At 38.0% G+C, this 26,429-nt stretch overlaps 1 protein-coding gene across 2 annotated transcripts; it reads right to left on the minus strand.

Moving 5' to 3' along the window:
- Positions 1-505: 505 nt before the first annotated feature.
- LOC119793903 (glutamate decarboxylase 1) lies at positions 506-22,105 on the minus strand. Of its 2 annotated transcripts, none has more exons than XM_038301192.1 (17): positions 21,642-22,105; positions 20,811-20,912; positions 19,514-19,576; positions 17,819-17,974; positions 16,436-16,678; positions 16,264-16,354; positions 11,210-11,322; positions 7,396-7,511; positions 7,202-7,281; positions 7,054-7,108; positions 6,574-6,690; positions 6,397-6,461; positions 4,667-4,745; positions 4,404-4,553; positions 4,206-4,313; positions 3,957-4,046; positions 506-2,838 (listed from the first exon to the last, which is right to left on the minus strand). In XM_038301192.1, the coding sequence occupies exons 2-17, from the start codon at positions 20,896-20,898 to the stop codon at positions 2,665-2,667; spliced, it is 1,788 nt and encodes a 595-aa protein (XP_038157120.1). In that variant the 5' UTR covers positions 20,899-20,912; positions 21,642-22,105; the 3' UTR covers positions 506-2,664. The 2 variants fall into 2 exon arrangements, with proteins under 2 accessions (XP_038157120.1, XP_038157119.1); XM_038301191.1 differs by having other exon boundaries at positions 20,811-20,992.
- Between the last annotated feature and the right edge of the window lie 4,324 nt (positions 22,106-26,429).

A 26,429-nucleotide genomic window follows, 5' to 3' on the forward strand; every position in this document is an offset into this window, starting at 1 on the left:
AATGATTTTGCCACTTGTTTCTTGGTTTTTGCTTGATTTTTTTTGTGGATCTCACACTTAAATGTTTGAAAAAAAAAAAAAAAAACAATCACAGAAGTAGTAAGACAACATGAATCCCATGCCACAATCTGAAGAAAATAAAGAGCAGGTGAAAAAACGAAGCCACTAATATTTAGCTTTCGTTAAAAAGCTAATGAAGTATTTTAATGGGAAACCCCTCTTGAGAAAAAATGAAATACATGTACAGCCTATAAATAACCTTTTATAATCCCCAGGAGGTTTGGAAAAATTACCCTCTGGACTGAAGAAACAAAAGTGGATTTTTGGAAAGGTATCTGGTGCAAAACTGACAAAGAAATTTAGAAAAACAGAAATAAAAGCAATGCTCTAACATGGCGGTGGGGTGTAATGGGTGTAATAATCTAGAATGTTTCATTTGTTTACAGTCATGCTTGTTTCCTGCCTGTTCTGGAACATTCTATAACCTTCCAAAATATCTTAAACCTTTTTTTTTTTTTGCAGTATTTTGCAGTATGATCTTGAATGTTCTGGTTAGTTCTGAATTTCTCTGGAAGTTTCTGATCCTTGCATTTTCCACAAAGTTCTAGAATATTGTACTGTATGTGAACATTGCGCCTTACGTCATGCAGCCAGGTGGAGCTCTGAGCTGGTCACACTTGCTGGTTTGAACCTGTATTGTAGGCAACTGGTTTCTGTTAATAACACATTCATCACTGAAGAACACCTGTCTCTGTGTAAGTAAACAAAAACCACAAAAGGAGAATCTCTGACTAACAGTTTGAGCTTAATCACAAAATGAATTTGTGTCATTCTGTAGGACAATGCTCCAAACAACCTCCAGTAAAATCAAGTTTTTATTGAATACTTGAAGGGGAAATAAGAGTTTGGAAAAGCCAATTTAAAGCCAAGATATAAATCTGGTTTATGTCCAATCGCATAACATTAAATAGGCCTTTTATACTCAAATAACATTTCCTAATTAAAAAAAACAGTTTGACGCAGAGTGAGTCAAAAATTCTAGATTCCCCCAGAGTTATGTAAAACACTGATTGATGAAGCCAAAGGTAGAACAATCAGTTATGACATTTAGAGAGATATTACCTTTTCCCATGGGGGAAGATTAATTTGAGTATATTTTATTTAATAAAAAAAAATAATTTGAAAATGTTGTCGTACATTTACTCAAGTTATCTTGATTTGATCTTAAAATATGTTTGATTATCTCAAACATTTAAGTGTGATTAAAATGATAAAAACGAGACGTCTGTAAAAGGGGCAACCATCTCCCCAAACATGCATTTGTTTGTTTTATTTATCTTTGATAGTTTTGCTTTTTTATTTTTCAAGTCACAATAACTAACAAGGTGCATCGAAGGTACAGTACCTTTCTACAGTTAAAAAAGATGATGGTTGTAGAAGCATATACTTGTCTAGGAGCTCAAAAGATGAGCAAATTCTCACAGTACTGGTTTCTGATGTAAATATGGAATGACTCAAACATGCACCAAAGAAGCTGGCTGTGTCTTTTCGCTGTTGGTAACCAACTCATAATGGAAACGAATCTCCGATACAGAACATATTCCCTCTGCAAGACTGAGCTAAACAACATAGTATTGTCATCAGCATACCTGGTGAAAATCCAATAAGAAGTGACAAATAATTGCACCTGCTGCTTTTCTATCTACCTGCAGCTGCCAGCTGAGCTGCTGTGCTAACAATAACTTTTAGATCAAGACAAAGAAAAAAAAAGATGTCTATCCCCTTCTTTAATATTACACACAATCTGAAAAATGATTTTGTCAGGATCTCTACTAATGAAAAAATATGATGTTATTGCTTACGTAAAGTTAAGTGATTAATGCTTCAGGCTCCATAAATCCAGCTAACAGTTAGCAGTTGGTAACATATGATTCAAAACTCTCAGTTGATCTTAAAAAAAAGTAAAATAATTACTTCCAAATAGTTCAAGCATTGGATGTGTCTGTGCATTAACATCCAGCATTTTTGTTTGCATTTTAAATTCTTATGTACATTTTTTGTAACTGATTCTCTTAGTAGCATCATGAAAATACAAAAAAAGATTAAATCCCCAAATTGCCTTCAATTAATTTCTTATCTCATATAATATTATAGTTAATGTATGTATATTTATGCACACAGTACTAAACTGACTCCGCCATCTGTTATTCTCTAAACAATAAAACATTTATTTGTCTTTTATAAATCATCTAATGTATTTGATATACTAATTTTAACATAGCTTTATGTAATCTATGAATAGATTTTTTTTTTTTTTTTACAATATTTCATTTTCTTTGTAAACAGGTTTATTTCTACATGAAAATGGCCCCATTTCAATTTCCTCACCTTGACGATGGGGTTTATTTCCATTTTGCATAACAAACAAGAATGCCACTGTGCTCTATTTCTTTCTTTTTTTCTTGGATGTGCAAATGTTTTAAATACATACATCACTGTTGCTAAAGACAGGACTGACAGAAACATGCCAGGTTTACTATTATTAGTTGTGCATTACCAGAAAACAACTGTAAGCATAAATTTCAATATTCTGAAAAGGCAAATGGAGCATAAAGCGAAGCTTGAGGCTCGTTCTTGTTGGAGAACACGATCTGCTGATGTCTCTCACAGTTCAAGGCCCAGTCGCTCAATCTCCTCGATCAGGAAGTCGATGTCTGACCTGGTGGCTGCAGGGTTTGAGATCACCATGCGGAAGAAGTTGACTTTGTCTCCTTGCGGTTGGTAACCAACCATGGTGGTGCCAGACTCCATCATCAAAGCCTTGATCTTGGGAGCCACCTATATTGCAAATATTGTGCAGTTAGAAAATTATTCTAAAGTGTCTTAAGAAGGAGCAGACAACCCTTTAACTTTTTTCAAACCTTCTCATGTTAAAACCACAGGGATAAATCTCTACTGCTGGGATTTTAAATAGAGTGAAAAGAAAATTGTTCTTCACTGTGAAGAGGAGGGAAAATAACATTGATTTTCAAACTAAATGAAATGAGAGAGTAGAAAAGTGTGGTGAGTATTTCTATTTAGAAAATCCTAAATAAATCCATTTAAACTAATTGCTTTCTGAGGTTATCTAAACAAAAAACAAGGTCCAACTGTGTATAAATTATTCTCCAGCTTTTCTTTAAAGAGCTCAGGGATTTGCTAGATACACTTTAGTTAACCAATATGGTGGGTCAATAAGAAAGCTGGGAAAAGATTTGAAGCATAAAACAATAATCCAAAAATCTCACACAGCACTTCTTAATCCATGATCTGAAAATGTAAAACAATTTGGCTCAACTTTAACCCGTATGAGCCTTAATGGGCTCTTTGGACCCGGTGGGATTTAATGACTTCGGCTAAAAGTTATCAAAGTTCTAGCAATATTTTCAAATGTAAAGGTCAAAAATAAAGCATTAGTACTTTTTTTTACAGTAATTATAAGAAATATATTTTTAATGAGTTTATTTTTTTGTCTTTGTTTTTCAACCTGCCTGCTTTATAAACATAATTTTCTATCAAATCTAAATGGGACATTAAAGAAAACATATGAATTCCTTTGTATGTAAGAGCTTGATCTTGTTTAACTCTAAAACTACTAGAAAATAAAAGACTGATATCCTAGAGGACAAACCTATCAAGAAAGTCTTTGGGATTTTATACAAATGCATTTCAAGCAAAAAACAACGTTATAGCATACATCCTTTCCGTCTCACAAGTTGTTCTCACATAAAATTGCCCTAAAAAGATACAATTTTTTCAAAATATAAAATGTATGACAGGTGTGAATTATTTTGCGTGGCTCTGTGAACCACTAAAAGACTTCTTTCCAATTGACATGTGAGTGTGTTCATGACTGAGCCATGTGTCAGGAGAGGAGTCTGCAAAGATCCTTAATTTGCAGAGTAATGAGTCATTACCTTGTGCAGTCTCTCGCACTTCTCTTTGCCATCAGGCATGCCGCGAAGGCTCGGTGGAATGTACCAGAAGCAGACATTAGTGTGCTGTGGCTGATAAGAGAAAACATTTGAAACGGTGCTGCTTGTCACTGTGTCAGCAAAGTAAAATGATCTAATCAGTTCCAAAACCAGCGTAATCATGAATATGGCCTCATTAGGTAGATAAAAGCCTTTTGGAAATTGGAAGCATGGAAACAGCTTTAACCTTACCTCTGATTTGAAAACCATCTCAAATCCCTCTCTGTTTTTGATCCTGTCGTAGAGGTACATCGACAGATCCAAGCACTTATCAATGTGCTGCTCAAATCCTACTGTTCCCTAATTTTGTAGACAAAAGAAAAATGAAATCACATTCAGTTGTGAAATATGGGACAGTCTGACAATGAGCAAAATCAAATAAATTCTAACCTTAGCCTTCCACATGAGCCAGAACTTGAAGATATCAACATGGCGGCCACACTGAATGGCTTTATCCCCTGTGTCATATGAAACATCATACTGTTTGTCTTGCTGGAACAGGTACCCTGCACACATGGAGTTGCAGCCTTGTAATAGCCCCTGCAGAAAGAACAATGATGATAAGGGACAAACTGTAGCAAAGTGCACCACTTTCAACTTGGGTGATAACAGTAGTATCTGCACAGGTGGAAGAGTGGACAACAAAGTCTTACCCTCTCTCTGACCAGAACGGCAGAGCACTGCAGTGGCACTCCCATCATCTTGTGAGGGTTCCAGGTAACAGAGTTTGCCCTGCAAAGATATGGAAACAGTAATCACATCTGTGTGAGGGATGGAGTGAGTCAAGTAAGCAAAATCAACCATCAAACAAAAGACAAATTATAAGGACATGGTTTCAGTGAGAGCAACCTATAGATTATTAGTCCTTTAAAGAGGAAGAAGCTGAAGCCTTATTATGATTTATGCAACTAATTTGCATGATACGATGATGTTCCCTTAGTTTAAAAAACACTTACAGCGTATAGCAGCATTTGTCGATTGTTGATTACCGGTCTGTTAAGAAAATGTATTTATTGTCATCGTCATTTTACAGTAGTTGATTTTAAGTAGTTGATGTAATCGTGAAGCACTTGGGTCAACTGTTTTTAAACGTGAAATTGAAAGAAGAAAAAGTATATATTATATAATTACAATAATGCTTCTCTTTCGTGTGATACAAATCCTGAATGTCCAGGCGAAATATGCATCTCTTACAAAACTAAAAGCAAGCAGTGATCACAGTTGAGTGATTGGGTTTATGTCTTAAATCCAGCATTTAAATATTCTCCCTATAGATGAGAGATCTAATGCTTTGTGAAACATCTGACAGTGTTACATTTCTGAATATCTGATTTGGATTTCAGTCATGTATTAAAATTCACTTCTCTTCATGGATAGTATGCTAACTTTTTTTTTTTCTACGTGTCTAATATAGTTGCTTTGTAAAACGAAATCAGTGGCAGGAGCATCATACTTTGGAGACAAAACATAAGACATATATGCTGCTGCTATGAAATCTATACAAATGTTACTCAAATGTTAACACAATGACTAGAAAGGTCCTCACAGAGGGAATACCCCATTTTCGAATTTGTTCAGCCAATATTTGTTTAACCCACTGGTTTGTAATCATAGATTTTTTTTTTTTTTTTTTTTTACAGTGTCCTGTCTGGCAATGTGGCGATAATAATAATAATTGTCTTGATGCCAAAAGAGCCCAACAGATTTTACTTTCACAAGTGGAGCAGTAGGGCTATTGCCATAGTGTTCTGCTTGTTTCATGCATATAAATTGCCTTATTATAATTATGCAGGGAGTTTTACAGATTATATGGACACTGCAATGTAAGTAGAACAGGAAAGGAAAAACAGAAAAAAGATGAAAGAAAGAGGAGATGATAAAACATTTTCAGTCTGCTTCATCACCTGCAAAGAGATGTAAAAAGAACAGCACAACCAACGGACACGGTGCAAGACATACAATAAAGTAACACCTAGATACTCTCGCTGAAGTATAAGTAGTATAATTTAATCTGACATGTACTCTGTATTACCTGAAGATAAGAATAATGGCTTTCTGTATGGAAGTGAATCTCTGAGTACCTGCTAATCATAGATTTAATATAAAGCTTATGGTCCAGTTTCTTATTAAGGGTGGAAAAAAAAGGGACAAACGGAAGTGAAGTCCTGCCAATTTATGTGTACAATCTACACATGGGATATAAAAAATGAGGTCACTTCATTAAACCATATATAGTATTTACTTAAAAATACCAAATGTTTCATATAATGTACTTTGTCATACTATTGTTAAAAAAAAAAAAAAAAAAAAAAGCAAATCCTTTGTTTTTTGTTCAGAATATGACATTGTCTTCAAATGAATAAAATTCCAGGATTAAATTTACCTTTCCACTCCATTCAGTTTGTGTTTGTGTTTCCTGGACATCAGCAAACCTCCTCCCCATGCAGCCTGCACAGTACAAAATGCTCTATTAGGATAACCCTAAAAATACTGATGAAAGTGGTGCAATGGATATTAAACATTTTATTTTGAGTTGTGATTAACATAATTATTCACTTACATCCACATGAAGCCATATGTTATATTTTTCACAGATGTCTGCAATCTCATTAATGGGGTCAAAAGCTCCATAGACAGTGGTACCGGCAGTGGCATTCACAAACATTGGAACATACCCCTGAAGGACAAAAGCAGGAGAGAAAAGGTGTCTGAGCTCTAGGTTCAACTTTCTTTTTGGCTCAGAGTGACTGTTTATGTCAAAGCGACGTGCAGAGAAAAAAAAATTGTTAAAGAAACCCATTTTTGGCATTGCATTTCCATTTCTTCTACTCTGTGCATCACAGAAATGACTTCCTGGTGAGGCATTTTAAAACTACTGTAGCATGATAATGTGAAGTGAGGGCAGCAGTGGTCCCATTAAAGGTGCCTCTCTGCCCTGGCGCACAAAGCTGGAGCTCATATGAGTGTTTTTTATTGTAGAAAGTAATGGACAGAGGGAAAGAAAAAGATTTCAGAGGTGATGTTAGAGGCCTACTTTTACCTTTTGCTTGGCCTCAATTACTTTTGCCTCCAGATCAGCAGGAATGACTCTCCCTCTGGAAAAAAAATATGGAGGCATCATTATAATTATCATCATTTTTGTTGTAATATTATTTGCTGAACTTTAAGAGATCAAAGCTAAAACAAACCTCTCATCTGTGTTTAGAAGGATAAGGTTCTCTGTTCCAAAGCCTAGAGCTGCACTTGCTTTCTTTATGGAATAGTGGCTCTGCAGGAACAAAAAAAAATAAATAATTACCAGTCACACACAATTAATCCACTTTAATGTCAGCTCAGGTCTATTTGCATAAGTTAAGATGATCAGGGATAATTTTGGACTAACATGCTCTGAAGTGAAGAGCACCAGCCGGGGTGCTGCTGCCATGCCTTTGGTTTTGACTTCAGGGAAGAACTTGTATCTGGCTATCATCACGCTGTACATGTTGGAGATGGCACCGCCTATAGAGTCCAACAGTGTGCATATTTACAATCATGTGAACAGAAAGAGAAATTGCATTCTACCACAGTAAAGTAACAGCAAGACAACATACTTTTGCTTACCACACAGTGTTGTATATATCTTTTGCTCATTTTGCTCCCTTTTTGGCCTAAAATCCAGAGTCCACAACAGTGTAATTTCTTTATGCTGCGTTCACACCGGGGGCAGCTGGCGCGACAGAAGCAGCGAGTTTACATGCAAAGTCAATGGTTGACGCGCAGCAAAAGGTCCTGCGGCGCGTTTCGAGCAGCAAGCGCAGCGCGTCTGAGCAGCTGAAGCAGCGCGTCGGGCGCGTTTTGGTATGGCAAGCCAAGAAGGTCATATTTCACATTGAATTGTCGCGTTAAGATTGAAGGTAACCCGCAAAAAACGCGCATTCTCCCGAGATTACGCCGCTTTTTACGCCGTCTTTTACCAACAAGCGCCGCCTTTTACGCGCGTCATGATAGTACCACAAGACGCGCACAAAGCAAAGGCATCGCATTGAAGGCGGTCACTTAAGTCACCACGCCACTTCTCAGTAGTATTAAGTGGTGAAACATTCCTAGTAATACCTGTGGATACAAAACATTAGTTGGCGATGCATGTTGATGCAAAACGTTTTTACGTGAAAATAGGCATGGAATGGATTCAAAATAACAGCAAAGTGTAAGTAGTGGATATATTCCTAAAATTAAGGCTTTGTGAAACGGCAATGCAGTGAATTCTGGCAATGCTGCAACATTGAGCTCTGTGCAGTTTTCCACAAAGCAGATCTGTGCTGAACTTTCTTGGTCTGGCTGCCTTGATCAGAGATTGGATGCAACCAGTTCAAATGCATTGGCTGTGGGAAAAGAAGGAAGGACATCATTATCATATTAGGAAAACGCGCGTTAAATACGCGCGTTGTGACCAACACAACGCGCGTATTTAACACGCGTTCTGACCGACACAACGCGCGTATTCAACGCGCGTCTTGCGGTACTATCATGACGCGCGTAAAAGGCGGCGCTTGTTGGTAAAAGACGGCGTAAAAAGCGGCGTAATCTCGGGAGAACGCGCGTTTTTTGCGGGTTAACTTCAATTTTAACGCGACAATTCAATGCGAAATATGACCTTCTTGGCTTGCCATATTTTGGCATCTGACGCGCGTGACGCGCCGCAAACGCGTTGCTGCTCGAGATGGAAAAATTGAATTTTTGCTGCTCGACGCGCCGCGTCAACCAATCAGAGAAGCTGATCTGGGAGCTGGCTGGGAGAGAGACACAGCGCTGATGACACAGACCGCTCTGATTACTCCTCTTAAACAGTTTATTAACGCATAATTAACTTAAAATATATACATCTGCCGGCAGAATATGTTCGCTTTTATTATTGTGGTGCCTGCAGATCGGATTATTTAGATGAAAAACACCTACCAGCCGCCGCGGTAAACCGCGAGGAGGCGACCCGCCAGAGGCTGCTGATGAATGGATTCCTTCTGTCGGCGCACCGCCGGTATGTGGGGGTCTGAGCGGCTCCGACAGAAATAATATTGGGAGGCAGGATCGTAATCTGGATGAACTGACTGCACTGATGAAGTTTTCAGGTGTATTTTCTCAGTTTAAAAACATATTAAAACTACTTTATTCCCACTGATCACAGCAAATATAGCTGCAAGGCAGAGAAAGTATAGTGAAGCTCCGCCCAACGCGCGTCAGAGCCACTTTTGGACCGCGCAGGCAGAGCAGCAAAGCTGCTTCAGCCGCGCGTCAGAACTAATATGGTACAAGCAGCAAAAATGAAGCAGCAGACGCGATTTTGCTGCTTTTGCTGCCCCCGGTGTGAACGCACCATTAGAGTTTTGCCTCATGCTTCTGAAGTAGCGCATAGACTGATTTACAAACATCTCATTGCTTTGTTTACTCTCTGCATGACTGGTTTCAACAACGTTGGCTTTCCGATTAAACCTGGACTGTTAATGACTGAATTCATTCTGCATTTCATTTCTCATTTCTATGACCAGCAAAAAGATATCAACAGAAAAATGCATCGATAAGAGCAACTAAAACAGGCTTAAATCAATGGCAACCAGAATCAACCAATCTGTTTTACCTCTTTCTTGAAATGGAAACAGAACACCAAAACCAAAGCTTAAAGGAGTGTTTATACCGTTAAATGCAAGGTTTTTCTGGCATCTTCATGGGAGAAACCAAACTGAAACTGCATTAACACATTGAGAGTACAGGAAAACCAGCAGCTCAGGGCAAAATTTAGCAGTCTACTAGTAGCTCAAGAGCAAACAACACAAATTTGATGACAACAATGTTTAATTTCTAAAGGACAGGGTGCAGTGAAGGTGGCTGTTTATGTTAAAAGTGAGAAGCTAACACTGAGCAGAATGGGGGAGGGTTGGTTTCAGGTTCCCAGCATTTAATTAGGCGCTGAAACTCATTCCATAGAAATTCCAAGCAAGCAATCTCATCGGGATGCAGGCCAACATGTTAACAACTCACATTAAACAATAGACTATTGACCCAGAAGAGGGATGGTCAGGTTGTTTATTTGCATCTGACTTGGAATGCTCCTATAGGAGGAAGGGCCTCAACTACAAGCTTCCAGAATTGACAAAGACTCCAGAATAGGTGTTGAAACGTATTCGCAAAATGTCTGCGTAAATTCTCACTCATCCCAGCCATGGTAACCACAAAGCATGCTTAAGTTGGAAGGCAACCAGACTTTCATTCAGTTTTTGAATACGTTTAGACACCTATCCAGGAGTCTTTGTCAATTCTGACAGTTCGCATCACAACAACCCCTAGTTGGAGGGCTGATGTATTTAAGCAGCATGGAGATCACTTTTCCTGCACACATTCCAAATCAAATGCAAATAAAATAGCTACATTACCTACTGGAACATATACTTCCTGTTTTTAGAACTTAGAAAAAGTTAGAAAACTGATTACAAAATAGAAATTAATAATACAGAAATAATGTTAGGAAATCACTTGAAACCTGTGGTTATCTAAACTGGATGTTTATTTTGGCCCCAATAAGAATTAGCAGGAAGAACAACACTGCAAACACAGAGGAGAAAACAAAGACGCAAAAAGATTATAATTCCATGTGTCAGGAATTACTGTGAAACTCAGAAGGATTTTGTCGCAACCCAACATACTGGTTAATTTTCAAACTGAACAACAGACTCAAACAAAAACTGGTTCATCCTAAAGACAGAAAACCGAAACCCAAACTGAACAGTGTTGTTTATGTGAGTCTGTGCAGCAATGACCATACAGCCTCCTTTAATGGAGAACCTACACAACTACATGAACGCATGGCACAGCGAGTTACTCAACCCGCATTACAAGTGTTTCCATTAAAGATTTAACTGGCCTGGGACCTGTTTAGCTGGTCCCTGCTCAGGAGCAGTTCCAATCAATGTAAGAAAAGAAAAACAGGACGCAGTTCACTGGTTGGCCGTGGGAAAAATACTTTTGTTTACTGAGAAAGTGAAGGGAAAGCATGAGCAACTAGAATGATATAGGGGACCTTAATGAGTCAAAACAGAAATATAATTTTATTATTTGCAAATCAAGACCTAACTTCAAGCTATCAGCAGGTAAATGGAAGTGCAACAGATACGATGCTGAGTGTTAGCTGGGTCTGTGGAAAAGGTGTGAGTTGGTTATGCTTTTACCTGGAGAAAATATTCCATCTCCCTCTCCATTGGGCCAGCCGATTATCTCCCGCATCTTTTTGAGTGTCAGCTGCTCCATTAGCACAAAAACAGGGGCGATCTCATAAGTGAACCTAGAGCAGACAAAATAATCACATAAGTGGTAAAAATTCAACCTGTAGACTTTCCCTACAGAAAAAAACAGCACAGTTTTATGGCTTAAAGTAACACTGACTTCAACAAATCACAATGTCAGCATTAGGTTTATCATAGTACAGATATACAATGACTTTTCATGGGTAGGAACACCTCAATAAGTTGTATCAAAAGAAACTAAAGTGTGAAATTCCAGCTTAAGTGTGACAAACTGAAAGACGCTGCAAGCTGTATTGTACCTTCATCAATAAGAAAGTTGAAAAAGCTGTGTTTTAACAGTTAAATAACTTCCTAACAATGACCAGTTGCTTCCATGCCTTCCACTCAGGCTTTCATGCTCAAAGAACAGACTGCCCTTGTCAAAATGTTCAATGGTATCTGTGTGAAATGCAGACTGTGGAGCCATAGTGCTGGTATTATTGGACCCTGGCTCAACATTTGATACTGTTTAGGACTATTTTATTAGTGGTTGAAAAACTGTGTGGGCTTTTCTGATATAGCACTGGACTGTTTTAAATCCTTTTTAAGGACATGTTTGTGTCAGTACATAACCCCATTAGAGACTAAAAAATACATGAGGTGTTCCCCAAGGATCCATATTAGGTCCCTTCCAAGTCAATACACACAAGCTCCACATACACAGATTATAATACACAAAAGCATAACGTAGCTTACTAAATGCAAACAACGCACCGGCTATACATTATGATGTCACCTGGTGACTATGAACTAGTGTTGCACCGATACTGAAAATACTACACTAAAATGGCGGTATCAGTATCAGCCAGTACCAACAAATATGGCACCAATACCATTTTGATAGCCAAACGTTAATTGAGCTATTGTCACCCATTCCAGGTAGGCAATAAAAAGTTCTACTTGATTCACTTTGTGTTAGTCTTTTTCCTGCTTCACAAAGGTAGGCAACAGCTTGACAAAGCCATGAGGGCAATTATTTTATTCATTCAAGTAGTATGCGGTTCTTCATATATACACGCACATATCAATTTCAAACAGATGGTAACGGTATCACCCAATACTGCACAGGTATCCCAGGTATCGGGTGTCTGGGCCAAAAAATGGCATAGGTGCAACACTACTATGAATCCATTCAAGTACTGGGTAAATGCATAGAGGAAAACAATGCATGGATGTGCCAAATTTTCTGCAACTTATTTCGGAACCAGAGGAAGAGCATTCAATCGGCTGGAAATTTGGGTGTGTTGATGAACTCACACCTGTGCCTTAAGAGACAGCTTTATCACCTGAAGAAAATCTCCAGGATTAAGTGACTAATGTCTTAGCAAGACCTTTATAAATTAATTCATGAGTTCAACGTTTGTAAAACTGATTACTTTAATGTTGTCTTCACAGGTCTGGCTAAGATGTTAATCAAACAGCTGCTGCTACCTGCATCCTCACCGAAACTAAGTAAGTGGAGCACAACGCCCCAGTGCTAAAATCTTCAAACTGGCTCCACGTCTTTCAGAGACAGTGTCATGATCTGGCCTGTTTGCTCTCTCTTAATTAGTCATTCCTTTCACCTGTCGTTTTTCCCTCCCTGCCTCAATTATAATTTATTCCTCTCACCTGTTTCCTCTAGTTTATATTCAGTTCAGCCTGAGCATTCAGTACCAGATCATTGCTTGTCTTTCTGTCAGTCTTTCTGTTCAGTTTTATTTTATGGTTCATGTCCTGGATCCTAGCTGCCAGTGGAAAGAGGGTTTTAGTGTTTGTCTCGTCTCCTGATCGTCCACTGTTCCTCCCCTGCGGAGTCCTCTGGGTTTTTGTTCAGACTGGCCTTTGGCTGCACTAGTTAAACAAAACTAGTTAAGTTTTTAATGCAACTTTCCTTTAATTTTCTTTTGAATAATCAAACATTTTTTGTGATCATGTTATTTTAATTATCATTTTAGTCTTTAATTATTGGTGTTCATAAATGATTTAATCGCCTTTATACCGCTGCAATATACTTTTCCTTTTTTCATGTTCATTCCTTTGACCTGTTTAATCACTGAAATATTCTTTATAAATACACTTGCCTACAGTTGCTAATAAAGTTATTTCATGTTCTTAGATGTATGTTTTGTGTTTTCATCTCTCTTTTTTTAATCAAAAGCTGATGAAAATCTCAAAGAATTACAATTTGTAACATACAGTTGTGTAATACATTAAATAATGATGTTTGTGATGATCTTTTTCCAAATATAATAAACCCTCCTAAAGATTACAGAAACATTTTCAGTATTCGCAGCCACAATGTGATGAAGAAGAGTGATTTTATTATTGCTTTCTTACTTTAAAATGCATCATTTAGTTAAAACCGAGCAGAACTGATAACAATGACCTGCTGTTATGCTCTCCAAGGAGCTCCACGATATTTTTTTATCTCCTCAGAGCATATGGAGCTTGTTCAAATGAGACAAGCATTGTGATGCCTCTCTGCAACACAGTCAATTTGAAATTACAGTACAGGCAGACTCATCCATCTTTTCCAGACCAGTAGTACTCTAATTATATAACTACACCCTCCGTTCATGCAAATCAAGTAAATGAATCTAAGGAAGATTGCAGCACATCTGCCATGAGGCTCCACATTTTAAAGGCAGAAATCCAGACGTGCCATTCATTAATTTTACTGCACTCGTTCCTGCAGACAGGCTACAGTTACTCCGATTATAAGAGAGCGGAAAATGATTGTCAGGCTATTGGTGTCAGTCAATATTAATCTGCGATAATTAGGAATGATGGAATAATTAATAAAAGTAAATTGGAATGTAAGCAACCTCCCACAGGTTCAAAGTGATGTTGCCACCTAGGGAAGGAATTTGATAGAGACTCAATTTTTATCTGATATTTCAAGAAAAGAAGCATTGAGTTTTTCACATTTTGTCACATTACAAATGAAAACCTCCTTGGCTGTAGTTTATTAGTAATTTACAACTAGATTTATCGCTCTGTTGTAGACTGGTGATATATCAAAGGTGTACCCTAGATCTGGCCACTGACTCCTAGAAATATATAGATCTCCCCCCACACCCTCATGTGTGACTCTGCTAGGATAAGCCGGTATAGACAATGGTTATTTGATGCTTTTATATGATGTGTTCTTACACGGGAACAATAAATGTTTTAACCTGAAATTCTATAGCTGGTTTATCCAAAGTAAGGAAATATGTGACATTATTCACCTCAGTCCGATTTGGTTTCAGTTATACCACTATCAGGTTCACATTCAGTGAACCTGATAGTGGTAGCATTATTCTGCCACCTCACGTGGAAGATTTTCAAGATGGGTGGAGCAAATCCAGGACAGTACTTGAAGAAAACCCACCTGAGGCTGAAAGAAACTTCAAACTGGGACTTATGTTTAGTGTTTAACAGGATGTCAGCTCTAAACCAGTGTTCTAAACCCTGCTGCTCTTTTCCTTCATGTTTTATATCTTTTTCTTCACACTCAGCATGGGGATATACAGTCATTTAAATCTGATGTGCATGAGCAGAAACCGGTCTAAAACTGATAGGACAATGAGATTGGATCAGGGTTTTCAAAGACTAAAAGACATGAAAAGTAAAGCAGTAATTATGAATATTTATAAACCTCCTCCATCGCTCTTCTTCTACTACTTTTAATGTACTACTATGAAGAAATATGAAAAGTGTGAAGGGTGTGAGAAGTTTCCCCAGATGCTTTAGTAGAGCTCAGAATCCCTCTAAGAGTGAAAAGTTTTTTTCTACTGTGTGAAAAGAATAATAATTTGTGGCCTCAATGTCCTAAACTGACTGGGTGTTATTTTTTTTTTTTCTTAAAGTCAATTACAGTAAAAGAAAACCCATCCACTCAATCATTAACCCTTATTATTAAAGGTTAATGCATATACCAGTATACAAGTAAGTAAGCAGCTGTTTAACTGTGGCTAATTTACTGTGAAAAACAGCTTTTCAAAAGGAGAAAAATCAAGCATTTCAAGTATATGCTTTTGTGTTAACTGGATGTTTATGTCTGCTTTTGTTTTGCTAAAAATCCCTCAATTGATGAAAGATCCATTGAATTAAGAGTAATTTCTGCAGGACTGCCTAAGTATTCTGCTTTATTTTGTTATTTCTCTTATAGGCATTGAATAAAGCTTTTATGCCCCAGGATCCCAACAACTCCTGTGTTTCAGCTTTACAACATACTGTAGTTGATAGTTTGATTTAGCGATCAGAGAGTTAAAGCCATAAAGGGTGAACAATATAGAAATAAATCTAAGGTTTATGGTATTGATCTCAGTCTGTAGGACCTCTGGGAACCCTGAGCTGACGTTATACCTACATTCATGCAATGGATGGTATCTGTTTATGGGGTACATTGCTGCAAAGTGCATCCAGAATGATGACCACCAGTGTAGCTAAATCAAGCATTTTGTGATTAACTGAAACACGAAACGAATAAAGGGAAATAATTAGTATGAAAACAGGATTTATTGCAGGAGAGACTCCCATAGAGTCCAAGGGACACAGCTACATTATGTACATGTAGCCCAAAGTGAGCTGACAAGTTTTTCCATCCTGAGCATTGTTATGTCACAGGAGAATTAGCATAACAAGAAACAAAGACACCATGTAAACGCTGAATGCTAATCAATATGCAATTTACTTTGCCTGTGGGGTTGAATTATGCGGCAACCCCCCTAAAAGCAAAGGCTAGTATCGACAACAGTGCGTGGGCGTAACTATACTAATGTTCTCGTTTATGTTCTTTTATCTCTTTGCAGGATTGACGGTCCATTAGGGAGTTCTGGGTTTTTCTTCAGCCAAAGGCAGTAATTACTGTCCATCACTTCAACTATTCCTGCAGCTGATAATATCTCCACTTCATGGATCATTGGAAAGCAAATGGGAACAAATACAGAGTGATTTATTCCAACTGTACTTACATATTAGTGTTGGCTGTGGAAGTGAGCCACTCTCCTGCCAAGCCTACGATGTCTAATCCAGTGGACAGCTGGTTAAAGAACCTGGGGTGTCCTGCAGGTGATAAAGAGAAAACACTTAACCATCTGTGAATTAAAAGAAGCCATCGAACAGGGGCGTTCTCAGCATTCCTACCTGTTCTCACTCCATATTTCAGAGTATCCCTGCAATCCACTAGGATTTGCTCCAGAGACTCTGGCTGGTCAGAGAGCTCCAGGTTGAAGCCCTCCATGCCCTCCAACAGCTGGTGAGGATGGTGGAAGTCAAGGACCTTGGTGGATCTATCAAAGGTCTTCCGGATGTAGCTGGTGAGGATTTCAACAACCTCCAGCAAAAACTGCATGGTTGGCTCCTCTCCATTTTTTGAAGGTAGCAGATCTGCAAAAAGGAAAGGACTTGAATTCAGTTCAGGTAGTGACTTTGAAGCACAGACGTGTTCAATTTATATCTACTGACATAATATATCATCAGCTCAATCCAGTTCATAGACATATAGTAAAAGAATAGCATATAAAAATTAAGTTATAATAAAAGATAATAATAACAATTGCACTTAATTGACCTCACATTGAAGAAATTTACCTCTGCATTTAACCCATCCCCTTGGGGAGCAGTGGGCTGCCATCGTGGGGCACCTTGGCAGCTATGTGGGGTTAAGGGTTTTGCTCAGAGAACCAGAGTGGCAGTCTGTGGGAGTGGGGCTGAACTCAGAACCTCAAGAAGCTCTGTGCCCTAACCACTCCCCACCTTAAATGCATTCTTTGTGTATTCTGGCATGTATTGAAAAACCCTTGTAAACCTCCATTCTAGTCTATTGCAGTCTCAATTCTGGTATTGACTCCTCTGAAACTCTACCCACCTTTCTAAAAACTGAACAGCTCCCTTGTCCTGTGGAAAAATACTACCCTTGAGGCACTGCTCTATGATTGCCATGTGTTATTATATTACTGGGGTACTCTGGGTGATGTTTCACTTCTTTCACTGCCATTCCTGTAGTTTTGCTTGTAGAAAAAAAAAGTCTATCTTTGGTCAGATCAGAACACCTTCTGTGATTGCTGTAGACCATCCATGGCATGCAGCAAACTGCATTAATAACTTCTTTCAACAAATGCTTCCTCTTCAGCAGTCTGCAGTGAGGTGTTCCCCTCAACAGATTCTTCCAGAACTTTCCAGCAGAATGAATGAATCCCATTGATTTTGCATCTAAAGGCTGAACTTGACTCTTTTTTTGTCAGATATGAGAAGGAGATGGCTAAATTCAATTCCAAACCACACTGTTTAGATTGTAGTCGTAAAAAAGTATTAAAATATATCTTATTTTTTATTGATTCATATAGCATCTACAGCACATTAACGTGCTTTAGCAGCATCACAGCTTTTTTATATTTTGTTTATCCATCTTTGTAAATTTGATTGCACCAGCTTAATAAGGAATGCCAGTACATGCAACAAGTCCCGATGTTGATCTTTTGTTTGAATCTTTTTTAAAAGGCTTTAAGATACTTTGCAGAAACCTACCTCTGGCATAAAGGTTGGAGAAGTCGGTCTCAGTCCGTCTGAAATGCGCATCTCCTCCTGCGTTATCACAGGCCATCAGGTTTTTAGCCGTGCGCTCCTTCAAGGAGCCCACAGTCCTGCCCCTCTCCTCCAGACTGTTGTTCTTCTGCAGAAACCCTGAACGATCACAAGTAGGAGACGTATCCGAAGGATGGCCAAACATGCCCAAACAGGACAGGATTGTGTAAAAAGGCAGAAAAAGAGCTCAGAGAAACGTGTTTTTTCCTGCTTTAAAAAAAAAAAAAAAAATGATCTTCTCCCCCCTGCTCTTCGGGGTGGTCTAATTTCAGAGTGAGCCATCCGTCCCCTATTTATATGCTGGAGGTGGAGGGGGAGGGGGCTCAGGAAGGTTAGCCCCGCGGTGACATCAGCACCAAACTCCAGTCAAGCAAAAACAGACCGCTGTCATGTACAGGCTGTAAATCCCCATTAAAGCGTGAGATTTTTCACAGCAGCTGGCAGTGGGGAGCCCAACAGGCTATATAAGGAAAAACCACAGGAGCGCCTTTCAGCAGGCCTTTTGGAGTCTATCCTCAAGATAATAAAAGAATACAGTCTATAAAATGTTAAAGTTCAGCATAATTTTGCTTTATTATAATTTTAATATTTTTTTTTTTATAATTGTGTGATGGTGAAGATTCTCAGTCATCCAGGTCATAGTTATTCCAAAAAAAGTTTAAAAAAAAAAACAAAAAAACTTTGAAAATAAAGTCCAGTGGGTTGTTTTTTAAACCTTTATTGAATTAAAATTTTATTTACTTTTTGCTGATTTTGTTGCGATTGACATTTTATATCATTTAAGGTAGCCTAATTAAATGGTCTTAATAGAGAGCAGCAGAAAGCTGCGCAGCGCACTGGTGCGTGTTGCTCAACATGCAGCGCAGTTGTCACAAGTAGTGACAACTACACTGCAAAAACGTTCTAGAAATGAGCAAAAATGGCTTAAATTAAGTGTATTTAGATAATGTGCTTTTGAAATAGGACGATGAAATTGTTTTTTTCGTATTTTAAATGTAAATTGTCTTGTTCCATTGGCAAAGTGTCTCACTTACCTCCTCGTTTAAAAAAAGCACTTATTGCAAGAAAAAAAATGACTTATTTAGATTTCAATTTTTTTGCAGTGTAGTGAGTACAGTAAGGCAGCACAAGAAACGTGCTGCCAAACACAAAAACAGTAGAATTTTTTTTCCACTTTGTTGCTAAATCTGAAGATTTTTTTTTTTTCAGGGCAAAATTATCAGGATTTCTTTTTTGTTTAACTTTTGTGAAGCTACCTCATACTGCTGCAGGTTCGCAGTGTAAATAATTACAGTTATATGACCCGAATAGGAACATTAACAGGATGCTTGAAATGTGAGCCATTTTTTATTATTTGATTCATTTAATTCAAAAAGTAGGCTAGGCTATATAGGTTATTCTTCCTCGATAAATGCAGTCTTCCACAGAATAGAGGAAAAGCTAAAGGGAGTTTAATGTGTTTTGTTTTTTGGGGAAAAGGATGTTTAATTCTAACTGGAGAAATCTGGAGCTCTTTGCTTAAACTTAACATTATATTAAAATTAACACGCAGGAGGTAGGCTACTTCATAAATGGGAAGATAAACGATGTTTGGTGTATCATTTTACAAAAAAAAAAAAAAAAAAAATTATAACTTACCACAGATCTTCATTCCCAATTTCCTGGTACATCCATGAGCAACTCCACACCACGCATCATAACCTGACATTAATTATAGGGGAAATAATGTCTTTTAGAAATATACTCTCCTTATAATCATTACGTTTTGGACTTGCTTATTATATGGAAATGTGCGTGAGATCCAGTGATACAGCGTGCAGGAAAAATAATTATATTTTTAAGATTAGCATTATTGAATTTATCAGGATTTCCCTGCATGGTCAACCGTGCGTCACCCGTTCATCATCCACGGGCCTTCTACATTAATTAGACGTTAAAGAAGGGACCAGCTTGCTGGACTGTTAGTGCAAAAATGCTGGTTAAAAAAAAGGGGCTTCTGCAGACATCAGGCGTCTGGTTGATGACAGATAGAGAATTACTGCGTTATCAGGGGCTTCCAGAGGGGATGGGGCACCTTGGATGGAAAGCAAAAGATACAATTCTCAATAGAATGCTATTTCAGGGAGGGGTGGGGGAGGATTTGGTGATCATTTCTATTCCCACATACCATTTTAACCCTTGCCTCGGACCATTAGACAGATCATTGCCCCAACTGCTCAGCGCACCTTGACAGATTTTTCCCCAAAAAGCTGCAGATGGGTGAACGGATCAGACCGGGAAATTCATTTTGGGCGCAAAAGTAGTCAGATAAATGAAGGGCTTAATTATTTTGAGAAAAAAAGAGATAGGGAAATTTATATGCGTTATATTCTCTATAGAATTCAAATAATATAATATATCTTATGCATGACCAAATTAAAAAATATTTTTTTTTCAAATTATCCTCGATATTTAAATTATTATTGTATTTTTTTTTTTTTTTAAAGCTTTAGGCGACTGATAACAAAAGCCTGGCAGAGCTGAGTGGTCTCTTTCTCTTTCCATCTTGTCCCAAAAGCTACAATGCTCTAGAGAGCCATTAGAGTCCATTTAATGTGACTGAATTAGCTGGCAATCAGGGGCACCTTCATTCAATAATGCAGAGTGCATCCATTATGATGAATGAATGAAGAATAATAATAATGATAATAATAATAATAATTCTAGTAATAATAATGCCTCCAGGGTATGTTTTGTCTGCCACCAAGGAGGCAGTGAATTGTAGCAATAGACTTTTACCCCCGCCCTCTTTTCCTCCCTCTATCCCCCCCAACCCAACACACACACACACGCACACACACACACCCGCCCCCCATCGACGAAAATGATTAATGGCTGATGGCCACAAAGTAAATAGCACAAGTGAAAAAAAGCATTTTATCGCTGATGGACCTACTTGAGCCCGGCGGCCGTAAATTTGTCGAGTTGGGATCCGCTCCTGCGCCGGAGGAAGAGGAGGAGGAAGAAGGTGCAGACGCCGCCATCACTCCCAGAGACCCTGAGCCAGAGTCAAGAAAGCCTGGTGACTTTTCTATCTCTCTCTTTTTTTCCTTTTTCTCCTCCCTGCTTCTTTTAAAGCTGAAAGGGAAGGATAATGGTTAGTAAAATATGCCCAAATAAATATGAGTCACTCAAAAAACAGATGATCATATTGAACAAGGACACATTCTGCCTCAGAAGTTGAGAATCCAAAATGCAAAATGCAATACAACAAAAAGTGCATGTCAGAAACCTTTATTTGAAATATAATAATACCCTATTTTAATGACTTAATGTTCACTCATAGACACGTGTTTAATATTTCCAATCGCAGTCATCTGGTCATCTTGACGTCTACAATAATTGAAAATAAAAATAAGAATTCAACAGAGGCAAAAGGCAAAGGAAGGTTCTAAAAATATTACATTCCTTTTGCTCTCTGTGCCTTTAATGGAATGGTCCTAACGCCTCCGAATGACAAAAGACAGGTTCAAGGTTATTTCGGGTTATAGGTAAAAAAACCAAAACAACAACTAATAATTGAATTTGTTTTCTTTTTTTTGTTTTCAGAAACAATTAACTTATGTAGCATAAAAAGACAGCCAATCTGTACAAACACCAGACAAACAACCAGTTAACATCTATTAAAAGGAGAAGAAGGGGGAAAAAAAACACCTGTTAGAGCATCTCTGGTAAATGAGCTGCTTCAGTTTTTACTGTTCCAACTCCAAAATGTAAGCCCACTTACCGTGGTGAAAAGTGTCCAGGTGACCAAGTGCAGTACCCCCCCAAAAATGAAAAAAAAGTGTGAATTTACAGCCAAAATAAATCCTGAAGGAGAGCTCCCACTACACCGAGGCAAGGAAGAGGAGAAAAGCTGAGCTCCAGCTTTCCCATAGATCCCACTCAAGGTGACCCCGATCACCAGTAGAGATAGAGCTTTAAATTCCTTTTATTCTAAGGAAGTAAACAATTTTTGGTTTTTGTATAGGCGCACCGGTGAATCACAGCAATGAGCTCTTAAGCAGCACCTGAAGCTGCTTCGGTGCAGCAAAGGCAGCTGTTTGCAGACTGTCTGCGCGCTTGGTTCCAAATGGCGCCGCTTTCGGCCCCAAAGTGCGACTTTCCCCGGAGTGATGATTGCTTTCTATTAAGGTCTGATTGTGCTCCTGGTCACGGACATGATGTTTGGTGCTAGATGGAAAAAAACACACTACGTGAGGAGGGATGAGGGTAGAAGAAGGAGGGAGGAGGGAGATTTGGTTTTGTTCTGGGGAGGGGGGGTATGAGAGAAAGCACCCAAATATGATTTAATTAGGGCAATTTGTGTAAATGCATCCTCTCTGAAAACTTTTATTTCATTTTTTTTCAACAATATCGGAATAGTTCATAATCATTCAATTTGATATGAACATGCGCCTAATTATTTTGCGCCCGTCACATCTTATTTCCATTCTTCAACTCCTGACCGACAGGTGTTGATATAACCTGCGACACATCCAATGAGCAGGACAAAATGTGTCCACAAGGTGGCAGTGAGAACCCAGAAATGATTCAGGCAGGAGCACAAGGGACACACTAGTGGACACAAAACCCAACGCATGAAAAGATCACAAGCTCGCAGTCTAGCGCTGATTTGTTGCCTCAGCTGGAGATAAATCGAGTTAGAGGCCGATTAAAAAGGTCGAGTCACATGTTGAGCTGCACACTGTAGTTAAAACCGGGGATAGATGGTTGGGATTTCAGCACTGGACAGCTCCATTAAACTCTCCCATTCAGGACATTCAGGCTTGTCCACGCTGTTTACCTGCTGTGAGACACTCAGGTGTTGCAGTTTCAGAGCTAATTTGGCAAATAATGTATTTAGATTGGTTTAGAGTCTGCAACACGAAAGACTTGATTGTTATGTAAACTAAGCTAACCAGAAAAACTGGGAAACAGGATGGAAACAGGCTTACTCAAGTAAAAGTGGAAAAGTACAAAAGTCTTTCTTTATTCGGTTAAACACTGTAATTCTCCCTTATGTCTCAGTAGCCCTGATAATGAAGACGTAATAATCACTTGGACGTTTGGCAGATACGTTTGAAAGTTATTGGAGATCCATATAGAATATTAATAAATATTATTCATTATTATTTTTTTCTCCGACATTCCTGTTCATTGAAAGATAAAACATACAATTGGCAGTATTAAAGAGCACAGGAAGACGTATAATACAGTTTTAATCATACATGGATAATAATGTATGTTTCAGAAGATAGTAGACCATAACACAATGGAAAATGGAAAAATACTTTTTAGAATGAGCATTTTTAAATAATAGGTAGGGTGTTCAAAAACACTAGGAAATAAATGCCAAAAAGAATGATAGGTTCAACAGCTGAACATTAACCTTTTTTTAGGATGAATTATTCCACACCTTAGGTAAAAGTATTCACAGTACTTCAATGTTGCCAATTGTGTCATGTCTCAACCACAAACCTCAAACTAGTTAGTTTGGATTTTGTTTGGTAAACCATCACAGTGGCTATCATTTAATTTCCTGACATCTAAAATAAAATCCAGGGGAACCAAATCACCTTTCTGAAAACAAATTCCCACAGTGTGGGAAAAGCTATGAAAGAGTAAGATACAACCTGAAACCTAGAACACATAGCTGATTATGTAAAGTCACAGACCAAGAGGGAGGAGACTATGTTGGAGAAGGAGCCAGGAGGCTAATGCTAACTCCGGAGGAGCTTAAGAGACCCACTGCTCAAATGAGAGACTTTTTCTCAGGGAGAGACAGGATCAGGTGATCAGATGATAAAGATCCCAGATGGAAAACCACCACCAGGATGGAAGACTTCAGATTGAGGCAGAGGTTCTTGACCCTAAACACAGATCCTGTCTGTTGCAAAATCTACCTGATCTGAGCTTGATTTTATTTTTAAGGAACAATAAGCAGGTATTTTAGTCTAGATACTCAAAGCTGGAAATTGTCATAAAATTTAATTTCAAAACACGTTAAAATAAATGGGCTATACTCAGATGCATGCAAAATTTTTCCCTTTTTTTAATTTGTAAAATATTTTGAAGAGCAACCATCATGATGGTCTAACAATACTTTGTAACATAGGGGTCATTATTGTGGTGCCCACAGGCACCAAGAGGTCCTCGGGGATCACATGGAAGGCCCTCAGCAAATTCTGAAAACAAAACGACTCATCAGTGGGCTGAGTTTGAAATTTTATTTTACTCCGTTGCTCTTCTTTTAGAATCATTAATAGAGCATTTAATTAAATATTGGCCCCCGTTGTAACCTGTAAATAAAAGACTAAGCATATCTTGATAGGAACTCATTGTGGACTAAATTGTAACGATAATTTTTTTTTCTGCTCTTGCAGCTCTACAGTGGTAGCCATTCAAAATTTCCCCACTTTCCTGGATGGGCCCTTGGCTGATCTTCGTTGGTCCCTTACAATTCCTTTTTAAACATCAATCTTTGTACAAAGATATTATTTCTGTCATGATTTGTGGACAATAATATCTAAAGAGAAGCACCTTCTCCTGGTCGCCTGGTCGGACCCTGTAATACAGTGAAAGGATGATTCAATGTAAAAAAATATGCAGGTCCAGGAAGGGGGGCTGTTCAGTACTCCAGATGGCTGCAAGTTGGAGGGGATTTTGCTGGGAGTTGCAGGGAAGTGTTCTTCCATTTGGCTGGAGTTTGAGGGCGAAGGGTCATTTTGAATGGCTGCTGTTGTATGCACAATTTGGTGCTCTAGTCACAGATGCAGGTTAAAACATTTGCATTAAACAATATGAATCATATTCAAATAGAGAAATGCATGCCTATTTTACATTTAATCCTAAATTATTCAAGCTACTATTTATACATGATGAGGATACTATCAGTAGTTGGAAAGATGCAGGTTGTTTTTCTTTCAAGTGTCCACAAGAGGGAGCACTACACGAATAGAGAGGGTGAAAGGGAGTGATTGATGATCTGCTTAAAGATGTATGCTTGTGATGGTTATTGTTTTCAGAGTGATTTAAGAACATTTGAAGACATCTCTCATAAAAAGAAATATAATCATAATTCTAATGTTCTTCTTTGTGTCTCTGTAACAGCTGGTGCAACCGAGCCTGTTAACTTATTATGTGTTCACAAAAGGCCTAACTTTACCATTTCATATGATGGGCTGATGGGGAGGATTAATATCCAAAGGTAACAACTCCACCAATGAATGAATGGGATTTTAGTAAGAATTTAAAAGGCATAGATTAATTCAAAGAAAAGTAAAAGTTAAACACCTGCTGGGAGAAGCTGCACTCTGACGTGTGAAGAGAAACCTGCAGCTCAGAGCTGAGGATTTGGGATGAACTGCTGCACTGTTAGGGAAGTGCTGTTTGATCTCACTTAATCAGGTGAAACTATGACAACATCTGCAGCAATCATGGGACATTTACGGCTGAAACTAGGATTTTAAAATAAGTAAAGTTAAAAGTGAAACCACGCCTATGAGAATACAGACAGACAACCTGCTCTCTCTTTTCTTTCCTTTGGAGACGGAAAATCTTGAGAAAGCTGGTTATCAATTATTGAACACAAGTTAGAGCATAGTTGAATTAAATAAGTTTTTTTCAATGCTTAATGCTTTAGTTTTATTTTTTTTATTTCTTTGCTACCTATTTGACAAATTTACCCTCCTAAAGTGAAATTTTTTGTCTATCCCATCCCATCTCTTAATCACTAATGTCTATTAATTTATCTTGCTGTAAGGCTCTTTTAATTCCAATTACCAATATCTACCATGCAGTAAAAGACTGGTCTTAATTTTGATGAAAAATAAATCCAGTTTACTGATCCTGGTTTATTAAAAGCATCTCTTAATGAGTTCAGATTTTAAAACTCACATCTGTCAGATTTTAAAACTCACAGGAAGGACAATCTGTTACTCTAACCCCTTCAAAGGCTTCTTGCATTGTTCACCGCTGATTTTTGAGGTTTAATTTCTTTTTTTTTTAATGCTATGCTCACAGTTTCCCCTAATTACATAATTTAGAGGTAGATTCCAACTCGGTCATCTAATAGTAAACTACAGCTGCCAACAATCTAAAATGTAGTAGTTTATGTTAGTCATAATACCCTTGAACTTTGGAACAATCCCTGAGAGACTCTTTTGACCATAATAACACTTAAAAGGTGCATTAAAGGTAACTTCATTAACATAGTATCAAAGTAGGATATATCATTTTGTTGAACATATATGTGTATGCATTAAAACAGAAACACAATAGAAAGCAAAAAACAACTTAAATAAACAGAAACAACGTTTCCACCATGTCCTCGGTACATTAAGAGAGGTGCAACAAAGATTAAATAGGGAACTCAGTGAAACACTATAATATAGAAAGTTATAGTAAAGCATCTTTCGAATTTAAAATCCTGCCTTTAAAGAAAATGCAGCCAGTTGTCTTGGTTGAAAAAAATGTATAATTTACCACTGAACTAATGTCAGACAAGAATGAAATCACTGTCAACAAGATGTGA

The sequence above is a fragment of the Cyprinodon tularosa genome, unplaced genomic scaffold (assembly GCF_016077235.1).
Source record: "Cyprinodon tularosa strain WSP-4 unplaced genomic scaffold, ASM1607723v1 ctg463, whole genome shotgun sequence".
Lineage (NCBI taxonomy): Eukaryota > Metazoa > Chordata > Actinopteri > Cyprinodontiformes > Cyprinodontidae > Cyprinodon > Cyprinodon tularosa.

What these genes read in the sequence shown, in the direction of transcription:
- LOC119793903 (XM_038301192.1), bottom strand. Translation starts at nt 20,898, where the DNA reads ATGGCGGCGTCTGCACCTTCTTCCTCCTCCTCTTCCTCCGGCGCAGGA. An exon ending in ATTGGGAATGAAGATCTGTG is followed by an intron (nt 17,975 to 19,513) that starts GTAAGTTATAAT and finishes GTGATCGTTCAG; the next exon opens with GGTTTCTGCAGAAGAACAAC. An exon ending in GGCTCATGTGGAAGGCTAAG is followed by an intron (nt 4,314 to 4,403) that starts GTTAGAATTTAT and finishes CTACAAAATTAG; the next exon opens with GGAACAGTAGGATTTGAGCA.